Raw genomic sequence first — 13,923 nt, forward strand, 5'->3', positions numbered from 1 at the left:
TCGGTCCCGGTAAGCCCCGCCCGCGATATGAGCCACGCCTTCCTCGTCCATTTCTCCTTATTCCCGCCCCCTTCCTCCGTCTCAGCCAATCGCGTCTCTTCGCCCGCCCTCTCCTCCCTTCCCATTGGCTGCTGGCCGGCAGCCCCGCCCTATGGCTGTGTCCGGAGCGCGGCCGTAGGTGAGGGGATGGGGGCGTTTAATGGCGGCTGAGGGGGGTCCGGGGGCGCCAAGGGAGCTCCAGGGGCAGCGGGGCACGGCCCGAGCCCCGCTCTCGGCATCGTCCCCGGGCGGCGGGGGTCTCCCCCGCCTGTGGGTGCGTGGGGCCCGGTACCGTGGTGGTGAGGGGCCGGGGGCTGGGGTTTGGGGGGGTTGGAGGGCTCGGGGTCTGGGCTGGGGGTCCGCGGGGTTGGGATCTGGGGGGTCTGGAGGGATCTGGGTCATGAGGGCCTGGGGATATGGGCTGGGGTCGTGGGGGGCTTGGGGCTGGGTGTGCTGGGCGTCCTGCGGGGGGGTCTGGGGCTGGGGGCCATGGAGGGTTTGGGGTTGGGTGCCCTGCGGCTCTTGGTGAGGGTCTGGGGACCCGGGGATGGGTGTCCTGGGGGCTTCCAGGAACTGGGAGCTTGGCCTTGGAGCTGTGCCTGGGGTCCACGTGGGAGTGGGGAATTTGGGGGGGTCTGGGTTTTGGGAGCTTAGAGGAAGGTGTGGGACCTGGGTGATCCTGCGGGGCTCAGGGATTTGGGAGCTTCAGGGCTTGCCTCTGGGTCACAAGGGGGCTGGGGGGCTGTGGAGTCTGGGGTTTGGGGGGCTGGGGGCTCAGGGGGCTGTGCTGGCCTGGGCTCCCGAGCCTGTTTTCCTGCCTGAGCCCAGCGGTTTCCATGAGAGCCGTTTGTTTCCCCAGGCTGTGGAGCCCGAGGCACTGCCAAGGCTGTGGTGGAGCCTGAGAGGAGAGGCCAGGGCTGCCAGGGGAGAGGTTTAGGGACAGTGTGGGCAATAAATGTAAAGAGATAAAGGAGTCTGGTCTTTTTCTGGATCAGCTCTCTGGAAGAGCTGGGCCCCCTCCCAGCTCAGGGCAGCACATTCCCACCTTTTCCCCTTTGCATCCTCCCAGCCCGGGATGGGGAGCAGGGCTTTTCCCTCCCTTCAGTCCTCGGCTGGAATCCTGGCCCATCAATGTGACAGCAGCCATAGGGCTGGGTGAAAGCAGTGAGGAGCTCTCCTGGAGCCTCTCCAGGGCTGTGCTATGGGGTATTTGCCATGTGGCAATTTGGAGGTTTTGTCCTGCTGGGGAGCAGTTCCAGCTCTGAGTGCCAGTGTTTGCTGAAGCTCCTGTTCCAGGCTGGCTGCTCCATGCCTTCCCCTCTCTCTGTGCTCTGCTGTGCTTCCAGGCCTCCTTCCTGCTGCTCCAGCATGAAGAGCACCCGGAGCTGCTGCTCTGTCCAGAGCTCTGACGTGGCAGAGCTGATCCTGACGGGGCTCCCGGCGCCGGTGTCGCGGCGCCCCGGCAGCGCCTCCGCTGCCAAGCTGGTGGCACGCTCTGTGTCCGTGGCTGCTGATGGCAAAGCCAAGAGGAACGCCACGGTGAGCCCCTGTCCTGCCCTTCCTGATGGCTCCTGGCATGGCCACTTCCCTCTTGCTCTGGTTCCCCCAGCCCCAGCCTGGCTTTGTTCTGGTCCTGCCCAGCAATAGCTGTTTGTGGCTCCCTGCTGGGTGCAGAAGAGCAAGTTTCAGGATTCCCTCTTTTCCCTTCCTCGCCCTTCACCTCCCTGTGCCAATTTCCATCTGCAAACTTGCGATTTCCTGGTGTCTCCTTGCTGGGGTGCCAGGCCCAGCCTGCCCCTCATGGAGCACCTCCTGTTCCTGCCACATTGGGTGCTCCTGAGTGGGGGTTCCACAGAGGCAGTGAACCCCAGGTGCTTGCTGGGCTCTGTCAGGACCCAACAGCAGGATCCAGCCTGGGCTCCTGCTGAGTAATCCCTTGGCAGCATTCCCACACCCGTGTTCCCAGGAGCTTGTGCTGAGGAACGTGTTCCTGCTGGCTCAGCAGTGCCCGAACAAGGTGGCATTGCCCACTGCCTCAAGGGGAGCCTGGGGGACTGGGAACTCCGTGTCCCCTTGGCTGCGAGGGTGGGGAGCCTGCCTGAGCTGCTCCTGAACGTGGCTGCTGGCTTTGTCCCTGCTGGCTTTGTCCCTGCTGGGTTTGTCCCTGCTGCGTTTGTCCCTGCTGCATTTGTCCTGCTGGATTTATCCCTGCTGGGTTTGTCCTGCTCTCCACAGGAGGATGCGGGATCCCGGGCCATGAACAACCTGCGCAGGTCCAACAGCACCACCCAGGTGAACCAGCGGGTGAACAGCTCCCACAGGTACAGCCCCGTGTGTCCCTCTGTGCTCTGGGGGCACTGGGGACACCCCACCCCTGTGTCCAACCTCCCTGGTTTTGGTCCTGGGAGGGAACAGGAGCCTTTCCAAAATACCCTGAGCTCTGTCGTGCACTTCAGGAGTTAAAGTCTGGCCCTGGAAAACCAAAGTCTGGTGCTTTGGTTATTTTTTTGAAGAGGAGGTCCCTTGTTTAGGGTTCCATAGGATCACAGGCCTGACCTTAAAGTCCCATGGAGGATCACCTTCCACAAGACCAGGTTGCTCCAAGTCCCATCCAGTCTGGCCTGGGACACTTCTTTGTCAGAGTAGTGCTCAGAATCTGTGGGCAACCTGTGCCAAGGCCTCTCCTCCATTACAGGGAAGAATTTCTTTTTGGGGAAATGGAGTGTATTTCTGTGGCTGTGACAAAAACCATTCCATTTGGTTCCTCATGGATCTTCTAGGCCATAACTGGGCTGTGTGAGATAAAGTTCTCTGTTCCCAGTGCCCTCTGAGTTGGGATTTTCCATTCTCCTGTTGGTCTATGCCCATCCCTATCACCACACACCACCCTGGAACCCAAAGCTCTGTGTAAAAATGAATCATTGGTGGATTTTGTGGCCATGTAATGATTCTCCAGTCCCTTTCTCCCGTGTCACACTGGAGTTTCCAAGTGCCCTACATAGCCAGAGTGTGTCCTGTGGCTGTGAGTTATCCCACAGTTATCTCTGTTCTCTCCTCTCTGCCTTCCCTGGGTGTGGATGAAGCTCTGAGCAGACAGGAGACTTCCTGGCCTTCTTTGAGGGTGACCCAATAGGAAGGAAGAAACTGGCAGCTCTGAGCAAAACCTCCCCAGAAAAGAAAACCACCTGGAATATCTTGGTGAGGATGGCAGGCTCTGGGAGCGGGTGGGCCAGGCTGGCTCTGTGCTCCTGGTGGTGTTTGAGGAGGTGGGTTTGGTGTCCTTATCCCTGCTGGCCCCATGGCAGGATGACCAGCCCCGAGTGTTCCCGGGCCCCTCTGGCTCCCACGGCCTCGAGCCACCCACGGGCATGAGGAGGAAGGAAGCCACAGTGCTCCTGGCTGCCAACTTCACTGCCAACAACAGGTAGGAGAGAGGGCCCTGAGGGGGAGAGTGGGTGCCACTGCATGGAGAAAACACCTGGAGGGGGAAAGCTGCTGTTCCTGACACTCCTGGTCTTCCCACACAAGGAGCAACAAGGGCGCGATGGGCAACTGTGTCACCACCATGGTGCACAACAACTACTCCACTGCTGAGAAGGGCCCTGCTCCCAAGAGCTCCAACCAGGCTCCCAGTTCCCTCAAGTGAGTGTGGGGAGTGTCCTGGCTCTGCAGCTGGGCTGGCCCTGGGGCCGTGTGTGGCACAGGATGGGGCTGAGTGGCTTCATCTCCTGTCCCAGCAATGTCGTCAAAGCGGCCTCGAACGAGGACGGGGAAGGCAGCAGCAGCCTCGTGAAGTCTCAGAAGAATTTCTCCAGCAACAACATCATGACCCACAACAACAACAGCAGCAGCAGCAGCAGCGTTCCCCGGAGGAGGGAGGTGACCGAGGAGGAGGCTGAGAGGTGAGGGAAGGAGCAGGGGGACGGTGCCAGGAGCTGTGAGGAGCTCCAGGGGAGCCTGTTCTTCTCCTGTGGCATTTCACCCTGGGGAAAGGCTGCTCTTGGTGCACCTGCAGGTGCCAGTGCTGTGCTCTGCTGGCCCTGGGGCTGTGCTGAGCCTCCCTGGCTGTCCCCACAGGTTCATCCAGCAGGTGAACATGGCTGCTGTCACCATCCAGCGCTGGTACCGGCGCCACTCGCAGCGGCACAGGACGGCGGCTGCGGCTCTGGGGCGCCTGATGGCTGCCAAGAGAGAGGTTGGTCCTGTCCCCTGCTCTGTAGCCCAGACCACCCAACACCCATGGCCCACTGGCCACTGACTTAGGGTCCCTTTCATCCCCAGACGAGGGGGCTCTGGCTTTGCATCCAACCAGCCCTGCCATGGTCCAGAGAGCTGGGGAGGGTCCTGTTCCCTCAGAGCTGTGTCCAGGGATTAGCCTGGGCTGGATTCCAGCAGGAGCTGAGGCTCAGCACCACACAGCTCCAGCTCCCCCAGCCCTGTGACTGGGAGCAGTCAGATCCTGGCAGCAGCAGCACCAGTCTCCCTGAATTGGCACTGGCTGGGCCTCACTGCTGGCCAGAGAAGGGATGCCCCATCTCAGCTCATCTTAATGAATCCCTAAGGAGCTGCCTGTTAGAGTGACGAGGTTTCACAGCTATTTGTGTTTCCTTGTGTTCAATTATTTATCCCAGTAATGAAAAGCTCTGTTGCTCTTGCGTGTGAGTCTATTTTTAAGCCTTGTCTCCTCGGTGGTGGCAGACCCAGATGATAATATAATAATAATAATAGTAATAATAATAATAATTGCATGGAGGATCTGAAGAAAATGAGCTGCCCCAAAGTGGAGCTGTGCTGAGGGAGAAGAGGATGGAAAAGCCACAAAGCCCAGGGTTCCAGGCACACTGCTGAGGAGAGGATGGAAAGCCTGGATGTTGTGGGGTGACCCAGGTGTGGGTGCCCCTCACACTTCTCAGTGGTGGGTGCTGGAGAACTCTCAGTAACATTTTTGACCCTCCTCTCTGTCAGGAAAGGCAGCAGCGGATGGAGGAGGGGAATATCCTGGATTTGCAGGAGAGGAAGGAGGAGGAGCGCCGGAGGATCCGAGAGGAGAAGGCACGGCTGGCCCGGCACGCTGCCATCCAGGTAGGGCCAGGCCAGCCCTGTGTGACACCATTTGCTGGCATCACCCAGCGAGGCAGAGAGGCCTCTCTGCATCTCCAGAGCCTTGGCATGGGGCAGGAGCAGAGCCAGTCTGGGGAATGGAGATGGAGGTGCCACGGAGCAGTTCCTGCCGTGCTCCTGCCAAGCCTTGGCAGCTCACTCTGAGCCTGGGAAGACAGTGCTGGTTTCTGTGTGGTTCTCAGGAAAATGGTGGCCACGTTGAGACAGGGACACTCCAGGCTCCATGGAATGGCTGAGAATGTGTGTGCCCTGGGAGTGGGACCCTGCTCAGGAGCAGGGTGCCTCTGGAAGGGCTGAGTACCACTCCATGTCCCTTGGCAGGAAGCAACACGTCATTGTCACCCTGCTCTTGCAGCTGGTGGTGCAGATGGGGCTGGCACAGGCTGCAGGAGTTGGCAGTAAAGCTGGGGATGTTTTAAACCCCAAATTTTCCTTGCCCTAATTGGAAATGTGTTCCATCAGGGGAGGGGGTTGGGAGAGGCACATCAGTGAGCAGCTGGAGGATGCAAAAACGCTGCCACAGCCTTGCAAACACAGGCTTGTGCCTTCCCAAGGCTTCAGGACATCCATGGCTCCTCTGTCCCCGCAGGAGCTGCAGCAGAAAAGGGCCCAGAAGGCCTTGGAGACAAAGCGCTCGGCAGAGGAGCAGGTGCTGGTGAAGGAGAGCAGGAGGGTGCCCAAGAAGAAGCCTGGTGCCAAACCTGCCTCAGCCAGGAATGCCAGCCCAGCCAGCAGCCTCAGCAAAGCCAACAACGCCGGTGAGTCCCTGGGGAGTGTCCCCAAAGCTTTGGGATTGAGGGGTTTGCTCTGAGGAGCTGCCTGGGCCAGTTCCTGAGCACAGCCTGGTTCCTGCAGAGGCCAATTCCCCCTCAGCAGCCTCGGAGCTGGAAGGAAGCAGCCTGGGAGCTCTTGGCTCCGTGCCCTTGCAGGACCCTGGGGCAGAGGACAAACTGCAGGTGGGTCTGGCTGTGCCTTTGGGGACCCTGGCAGCAGCTGCTGTGCCAGGGCACCATCAGGCCTTTGCTGGCTTCTGGAGAGAGCAGAAAACTCCCTCATCTTCTCCCTTAGGATGTGAGCTGCAGGGAGACAGGTAACGAGGACCTGGAGACAGCAGTGGCTGCTGGCAGCAGGGCTCCATCCAAGGTCACTCTCAACGAGCTGCTGGACACGCTCAGGCTGCTGGAGGAGGAGCCAGAGCTGCTGCCCCCACCCAAGCTCCTCAAGAAGGACAGATATGCCTGGATGGACAGGGTGAGCTGGGGGATGAGGCTGCTGTGCCCGTCCTTGGGCAGTGGTGGCTGCCTGGGGAGAAACAGCCAGGAGGAGCTTGGAGTGGGTGATGGAGGAATTTGGAGGAGGAGATGGAGGTGGTAGAGGAATTGTTTGTAAGGAACAGCAAGCCATGCAAAGGCTGGTGATGGGACAGGGTTTAGCCCAGAGGATCAGGCTGGTTACTGGGCTGCAGTGATGGAGACAAGCCAGCACCTCTTCTCCCAAACCTTCCCCTGGGTGCTCATTCACCACGGTGAATTCCCAACAGGAACCCAGCTCCAACTCCCTGACTGCTGATAACTTGGAGAAGTTTGGGAAGCTGAACCACCCTCCAGGGGTCCCTGAGGACGGGGCTCTGCTCTCAGAGGCCAAGCTCCAAAGCATCATCAGTTTCCTGGATGAGATGGAGAAGTCGGAGCAGGAGAGGCCCAGGTCAGCTGCCTCAGCCACACAGAGGGAGGTGAGTCTGTCTGTGGTGTGGGAATCATCCAGGTGGTTCCACCACCTTCTCATCATGTTTTCTCTGCTGTGGCAGAGCTTCCTGTTGGAAGAGGAGCTGGCTCACGTGGAGCAGGTGTCAGCGGTTGCCACGGAGGTGACAAGCTCCATGATGAGGCTGAAGCTGGAGGTGGAGGAGAAGAAGAGAGCCATCAGCCTGCTGCAGACTGCTCTGGTGTGTCAGCCTCACAAGTGGTTCTTGGGCTATGAAGCACAGCATCAGGACTGTCCCTTGATTTTACAGAATCATGGAATTGTTCGGGTTGAAGGGACCTTAAAGATCACCTGGCTGGGCCCTGGGCTGAGCTCCCTTCTCTGTCATGGGGGGCTGGGTGTTCCTGCTGACAGGGGTGGGAGATGTGCGCCCCAGGGCTTTGCTTTAGCCCTGTCCCTCAGTTTCCTGGCCTGTTGGTGATTTCCATGTGGTGTCTGACCTGTGTGACCCCACAGACCCAGCAGAGAGAACTGACCGACCGCCACGTCAAACAGACCGAGAAGGAGCTCAGCCAGCAGCTCAGGCTGCAGAGGGAGCAGTATGAGGCAGCTATCCAGAGGCACCTGGCCTTCATTGACCAGGTAACCCTCATCCCAGCTCCTGAAGGCAGAGCCTGAGGTGCCTGCACCTGCCTGATGCTGCCTCCTCGCCCTGCCCAGCTCCTCGATGACAAGAAGGTGCTGAGTGAGAAGTGTGAGGCCGTGGTGGCAGAGCTCAAACAAGTGGACCAAAAGTATGGCCAGAAGATCAACCAGATGCAGGAGCAGCACGAGCTGGTGAGGGGACAGGGAGGATGGGGGGACATATGTGTGCTGATTTTGCTCAAATGGGGCCTCTGCCCGGAGCAGGACAGTCTCTGCCACCTCACTGGGACCTGGACACTCCAAGGAGCTCTTCCCTGTGCACAGAAGGTCCCTGTCACCACAGAGCTTTGTCCTGGCTCCCCACAAGGCTCCTGTCCTTTTGTGCCCAAGGCCAGGAGCATGGCACTGACCAAGGGACAGTGTGAGCTCCCTGGCTCTGCTTGGAGAGACCCTTCCCACACACCTGGCACAGGTTGCTCCATCCCTGGAAGTGTCCAAGGCCAGGTTGGACAGGACTTGGAGCAGCCTGGGATAGTGGGGGGTGTCCCTGCCCATGGCAGGCGTTGGAACTGGATGAGCTGTAAGGTCCCTTCCAACCCAAACCATTCTGTGATTCCATGATCCCACTGAAGGCAGAGCTGTCCCAGGCTGGGGGTGCCCAGGGTGCAGTGCTGGCACAAGCCCAATGCCATGGAAGAATTTTGCTTCTCCTGCAGATGGAGACAGCTCAGCTTGCCCTGTGCCAGGCCTGGCAGGAGGGCAGCACCACTGGGCTCATCCCTGCTCTGCCATCCCAGTCCCTGCTTGTCCTTGACCTTGGAGCTGAGCTCATGCCTGAACAGACCATGGGGGTCCCTTGGTCTCTGGAGCAGGCTCCAGCCACACAGGCTCCTCCTGGCCGGTCCTTGCCTTGTCCCTGTCCCTGTCCCTTGTGCTGTCTCCCCTCACCCCCATGGACTCCTGCCCAGCTCTGCCCTGCCCGTGGCTCCCACAGACACGGCTCTGTGGATTTGCCTCTCTGCCACCATTCCCCTTCTCTCTCCATCCCCTCCTTTCTTTCTCCCCAGGTCTGGCGCACTTTGGGCCCCTTTTGTGAGGTAAATGTGGTCTTTGCTCTCTTTTGTGCCTTGCCCTCTGCTCTCGTGCCCTGGCCTGCTCTGGCCCTGCTCCAGCCCCTGCCAGAGGGTTTTCCATGGCAGGGAGAGGGAAGGCTGGAGAGGAAAGCACCAGCACACATGGACAGATGGGCTGCCCTGCATGCAGGGACCCTGGGCAGCCCCCAATTCCCCTTCCCTCTCTGTCAGTGCTCTCAGGTCTTGGCAGTGAACATTTCCCAAGGGGATGGAGGAGAAGGCACTGGGAGAGTGTGTGGCCACTTCTCTGGGCTGGGGGAGCACACCTGGCCAGGGCTGTGCAGCTCCACAGCTTCCCAACTGCCCGGCTCCCAGGCCTTTTCTCTCCCTGCTTCTCTGAGCTTTTCCCATTTGCCTCCAAACAGGAGATTAAGAAACTGAAGGAACTCATGAGCGCAACTGAGAAAGTCCGGCGGGAGAAGTGGATTGAGGAGAAAACCAAAAAGATCAAAGAAATCACCGTGAAAGGTACGGGCCGGTTCCCTCAGCAGCAGCTGGAGCCAGGGCAGTGCTAGGCTGGTCTAGGAGAGACTGGGGAGAGCTCTGTGGTGTGGGCAGTGTTTGCTCTCTGGTTTTGGTGGAGCAGATGCCCCCTCTGTGCTCATGCCCCGTTCCTGGCAGCCCCTTTGAGCCAGCTGAGGGTACCGGGTGGGATCCAGCCTGAGCCATGCCCGTCCTTCCTCTGTGCCAGGGCTGGAGCCGGAGATCCAGAAGCTGCTGGCCAAGCACCGTGAGGACATCCGGCAGCTGAAGCTGCTGCACGAGGCCGAGCTGCTGCAGTCGGACGAGCGGGCGGCGCTGCACTACGGGCGGCAGGCGCAGGAGCTGCGGGGGCTGCTCGAGAGGGAGAAGGAGGAGCAGAGCCAGCGGGAGCGTGAGCGGGCCCGCCAGAGGTGGGTCAGCCCGGGTTCAGCACTGCTTTGGGGATCACAGATGTGGGGTGCTGTCCAGCACCAGGCTGCTGCTGGCATTATTGTGATATCCCATTATTTGCAGCTCCATGGGGAGCAGCCCTTTTCTCTCCAGCAGCCTCAAGTGGGCGATGCTGCTGAGCTGGGAGCATCCTCTGGCACGGTGAAGAGGCCGAGTGCTCGAAGGCACATCCCTGCAGTGTCTGTGTGTGTGTGTGTGTGTCCCACAGGTGTGAGCAGCAGCTGGAGCAGGAGGAGCAGGCGCTGGAGCTGCAGCGGCGCCGCCTCTATGCCGAGGTGGCCGAGGAGAAGGAGCGGCTGAGCCAGCAAGCAGCCAGGTGGGCAGGCTGGGGGCAGCCCTGAGCTGTGGGGCCAGGCTCCCTGGGCAGGATTTCCATGGGAGAAGGGCTGGTGTGGATGCTGGGAGCTGTGTCTGTGCAGGCAGCGGGCAGAGGCAGAGGAGCTGCGGCAGCAGCTGGAGGCCAACAGCTCAGCCCTGAGCCGGGCACTGCGGGACGAGTACACCAAGGAGAAGGAGGAGCAGGAGAGGCGGCACCAGGTCTGGTTCCCATCTCCTCCAGCCCTTTGGGTGCTGACACCACCAAGCCTTGGACCCCACAGGGGCAGCCCCAGCAGCTACTCCCAGGGCTGAGCTGTTGTTTTCCCTTCTCCTCACAGGCAGAGCTGAAGGTGCTGAAGGAGCAGCTGGAGCTGGAGAAGCAGGCCTGGGAGGCCAACTACGTGAAGAAGGAGGTAATGGCAAGAGCTGTCCTCCAGAGGTGCCACCCATGGGCTCTAAGAGGAATTTGAGGCCATGTTTGCTGTCTCCATTGCAGGAAGCCTGGCTGCTGTCCCGGGAGCGGGAGCTGCGGGAGGAGATGAGGAAGGAGAGGGACAAAGAGATCGAGCTGGTGATCCAGCGCCTGGAGGCCGACACGTCCTTGGCCAAGGAGGAGTGCGAGAGGGCAGCGGAGAGCAGGTGAGGGGACAGGGAGGAGGGAGCTGCCAGGTCCTCCAGAGGCTGGTCCCTTCTCCCTGTTCCCTGGGCATCTCTCCAGTGAGCTCTGGAGCAGTGTTAGTGCAGGAAGGAGCAGCTTACAGGGACAAAGTTTACCCCTCACCTGAGGAAACAGCCCTGGATCTCTTGTGGGGCAGCTCTGCCCTTGCTGCTGTGTCCTGGTCCCTCCTGCAGCAGGAGTGGGGCTGGGATGAACCAGGCAGCAGCAGGATGAGCCAGGCCGGCTGTCCTTCCTGCCCACAGGATCAAGAGGATCCGGGACAAGTACGAGGTGGAGCTGCAGGAGCTGGAGCACTCGGAGAGGAAGCTGCAGGAGCGCTGCAACGAGCTCAAGGGGCGGCTGGCCGAGCTGGAGGGGGAGAGCACGCGGCTGCAGGGGCTGCTGAAGCACAAGGAGCAGGAGCTGGAGGAGATGCGCAAGGTGAGCCAGGAGCACAGCCAGGGCCAGGCCTGGGTGAGTGGGAGCAGCTGTCCCAGGGCACAGGGGCCTGACTGAGGGGATCTGGCAGGAATTTGCAGACAGGCTGGTGGGGATGGAGGAGGAGAACGCGCGGCTGAAGGCAGAGATGGCGGAGCTGAGGGCCCGGCAGCACCTGGAGCTGGACAGGCTGCTGAGGGAGAAGGACCAGGAGCTGGAGGAGGTGCACAGGAGGTGAGGAGCCCAGGTGGGGTGCGGGAGCTCAGTGCTGCATCCTTGGGAACACTTCCCGAGCTTCCAGCCCTGTCCAGGCAAACCAGGCAGAAAGCCAGTTGTCTGAACTGGCTGCTGCTCAGCCACCCTGAATTCTGTCCCTTGTCACTGCTCTGTGCCATCGTGTCCCCAGGGCTGCTCCTGTGCCTGCATAGAGGACATGAGTGCCAGGAGAGGCCAGTGGAGCACAGCTCTGTGTGCAGGAGCCCTGGCCAGGATCACTGTCACCTCCTGGGGGCTCTCTGTGGCTCACACATGATACCTGTGACTGCAGCCATGTGATCTTCTCCAGAGGGGCAGAGCCCAGGGTCAGGGCACAGCCCCAGGGGTGAGGGCAGCTGGGACATCCCCAAAATGCTGTGGTAGTTAAACCTTAGGAAGCTAATGTGCCTTTCTTCCTGTAGACAAGTCAGTCCACACTACACAGTGGAATACAGGTGCTGCCAGTGTGTGATGGCACCTGGAGCTCAGCTGTGGCTGGGGGAGAAGGGCTGAGCTCCCAGGGCTGCAGTGCCCCCTGGGGCAGGCCCAGTCCCCTGTTTGGCACAGGGATGCTCAGCCCCCGTGTCCATGTCAGGGTGAAGGCGGCGGTGCTGAGGAAGGAGGAGAGCATGAGCAGCCTGCGGAAGCAGTACGAGGTGAGTGGGGGCTCCTGGCCCTGGCCTGGCTGTGGCTGGGCGGGCACGGCGAGCTCCCTGTGCCCTGTGCTTTGCCCTGTGCTGTGCCCTGTGCAGGCGGCCGTGCAGAGAGCCAGCCTGCTGGAATCGCTGCTGCAGCGGCAGCGGGAGCTGGCAGCCGAGTGACAGTGACATCCTGCGGGCAGGGAGCGGGGCTGGGCCGGGCTCGGGCCCTCCCCTCCCTCCTCCCCTCTTCTCCACAGCCTGCTCCCAGTGCCCTGGCCGTGCTGGGACACTCGGTGGCCTTTGGATTGTTGGGAGTTTTGTTGTGATAATAAATCTCTGCTGGTTTCTACAGCTGTTTCTATACTTGTGCACATCAGTGCCAGGGCACGGGTGGTTCTTCCACGAGATCTGTGTCCACTCCCACCTTCCCAACCCCATTCCTGCATCCCTCCCTTTGCTCTGAGGGTGCCCAGCACCCCAGTCTGTGCCTTGGGTCCTAAACTGAACTGTCCAGTAGGATGCAGGGCAGGATGTGATCCCACAGCCTCTGCCACCTGCAGATTCCTCCACACCCCCTGACAGGGCCGGGAAATGCCTGGGCTGGGCCGGTGGCATCTGTTTCCTCTCGGCCGGGCTGTGCAGCCGCTCTGGGCCCTCCCCCGGGCCGGCAGATGTTTTCTCAGCATTCCCTGGTGTTTCCCACCCGTGCTGCAGCTCCGTGCGCCGGGGCAGGCACACAGAGGGTGCCCGGGTCCTGCCCAGCGGAGCCGTGGCCGTGCCGGTCCCTGTTCCCCTCTCCCCGCTGTGCCAGGCCGGACAGCTCATCCCAGTGTGCCGGGAAGGGCCGGGCACGGCGCTTGTTCCGCTCTTGTTTCATTTCCGAGGAGTTTCCTGAGCGCCGCTTCCGAGCCCGGCCCTGCCCAGCCCGAGCCGGCGGCTCCGGGAGTGGGCGGTGGGAGAAGGGGGCTCAGCCCACCCACAGCCCGGCCAGGGGTGCTGTGCCTGTGCCCAGCCCCGTGGCACCGGTGTGGCACCCCGGGCATCGCCGCTGTGCGGTGAACACCCACCCACGGTGCCCGGGGTGTGCCCGGCCCCGCTCCCGGGGCTCCCGGCATCGTCCCGGCCCCTCCCCGCCATCGCCCGGGCTAATTTCTAGGCCAGTGCCCGGTTCAGGCATGAATAAATCAGCGCCGTTGCATAACGGGGATGCGGATTTTCCCCGGCTGGCTGCCCGTGCCTCCGCCCGCGCCCCCCGCCCGCAGCCCGGGGTCCCGCGGGACGGGCACCAGCGTGTCCCCGTCCCTGTCCCCGTCCCTGTCCCTGCCGAGCCGCTCGGCCACGCTGCGGGCTCTGCCACAGCTCCCCGGTGAAGGAGGAGCCCCCCGTGCCCCGGGATCAGCGGGGAGGGGATCCCGGTGGCCCGGAGGGAGCTCAGGAGCAGCACCGGGGGCTTTTGGCAGCCGAGCGGGAATCGCGGCTCAATCTGGTGTCTGCCCGGCAGGGGATTAGCTGCGGCCCCAGACAAATCAGCCGGGAAGCCGGAGCGAGTGGCAGGATCCGAGCAGGGTAATCTCCCCTCGGCAAGGATCTGTAATCTCCCCGGCTAATTGGGGCGGCGGCAGCGGCGCTGCCCTGGCCGGGCGGGGATGTCGGGGGAGCGGTGCCACCCTGAGCCTCTCCGGGGCTGGACCTGGGCATGGACCGGTGCCACCCTGAGCCTCTGCCGGGGCTGGACCTGGGCATGGACCGGTGCCACCCTGAGCCTCTGCCGGGGCTGGACCAGCGCTGCCACAGCCCCGATCTCAGAGCTGCACCTGAGGGGCTCCCTGAGCTGTGGGCCTTGGTTCTCCTGTGCGTTTTTCCCTTTTACAACCAGGCTGGAAATCTGGTGGGAAGCAGGACAAGTGGCAGTGGGCGCAGGGCAGGTGGTGGGTTTGGGTGGTCATGGCAGCTCAATCCTCCTCCTGGCTGTGTCAAATGGGGCTATGGGGGTGGCACGGAGGGTATGGGGCATGGTGCTGCTGGGTTTGGTGTCCCA

At 61.6% G+C, this 13,923-nt stretch overlaps 1 protein-coding gene across 3 annotated transcripts; it reads left to right on the forward strand.

Annotated features, from left to right (window-relative positions):
- The first annotated feature begins 144 nt into the window (after positions 1 to 144).
- On the forward strand, positions 145 to 12,236 carry CEP131 (centrosomal protein 131). 3 transcript variants are annotated; one of them, XM_064728634.1, is made up of 27 exons: positions 145 to 178; positions 1,386 to 1,578; positions 2,275 to 2,360; positions 3,123 to 3,237; positions 3,345 to 3,463; positions 3,568 to 3,681; positions 3,777 to 3,941; positions 4,117 to 4,234; positions 5,005 to 5,121; positions 5,750 to 5,918; positions 6,016 to 6,116; positions 6,229 to 6,411; positions 6,701 to 6,892; positions 6,968 to 7,105; positions 7,381 to 7,506; positions 7,585 to 7,701; positions 8,577 to 8,606; positions 9,008 to 9,110; positions 9,334 to 9,535; positions 9,784 to 9,891; positions 9,995 to 10,112; positions 10,232 to 10,306; positions 10,390 to 10,532; positions 10,815 to 10,992; positions 11,081 to 11,223; positions 11,840 to 11,900; positions 11,997 to 12,236. In XM_064728634.1, exons 2-27 carry the CDS (start codon positions 1,408 to 1,410, stop codon positions 12,063 to 12,065), a joined length of 3,261 nt encoding a protein of 1,086 aa, XP_064584704.1. In that variant the 5' UTR covers positions 145 to 178; positions 1,386 to 1,407; the 3' UTR covers positions 12,066 to 12,236. The 3 variants fall into 3 exon arrangements, with proteins under 3 accessions (XP_064584704.1, XP_064584706.1, XP_064584705.1); XM_064728635.1 differs by lacking the exon at positions 145 to 178 and adding an exon at positions 201 to 313; XM_064728636.1 differs by lacking the exon at positions 8,577 to 8,606.
- Positions 12,237 to 13,923: the final 1,687 nt, after the last annotated feature.

Source organism: Zonotrichia leucophrys, chromosome 18, assembly GCF_028769735.1.
Source record: "Zonotrichia leucophrys gambelii isolate GWCS_2022_RI chromosome 18, RI_Zleu_2.0, whole genome shotgun sequence".
NCBI lineage: Eukaryota > Metazoa > Chordata > Aves > Passeriformes > Passerellidae > Zonotrichia > Zonotrichia leucophrys.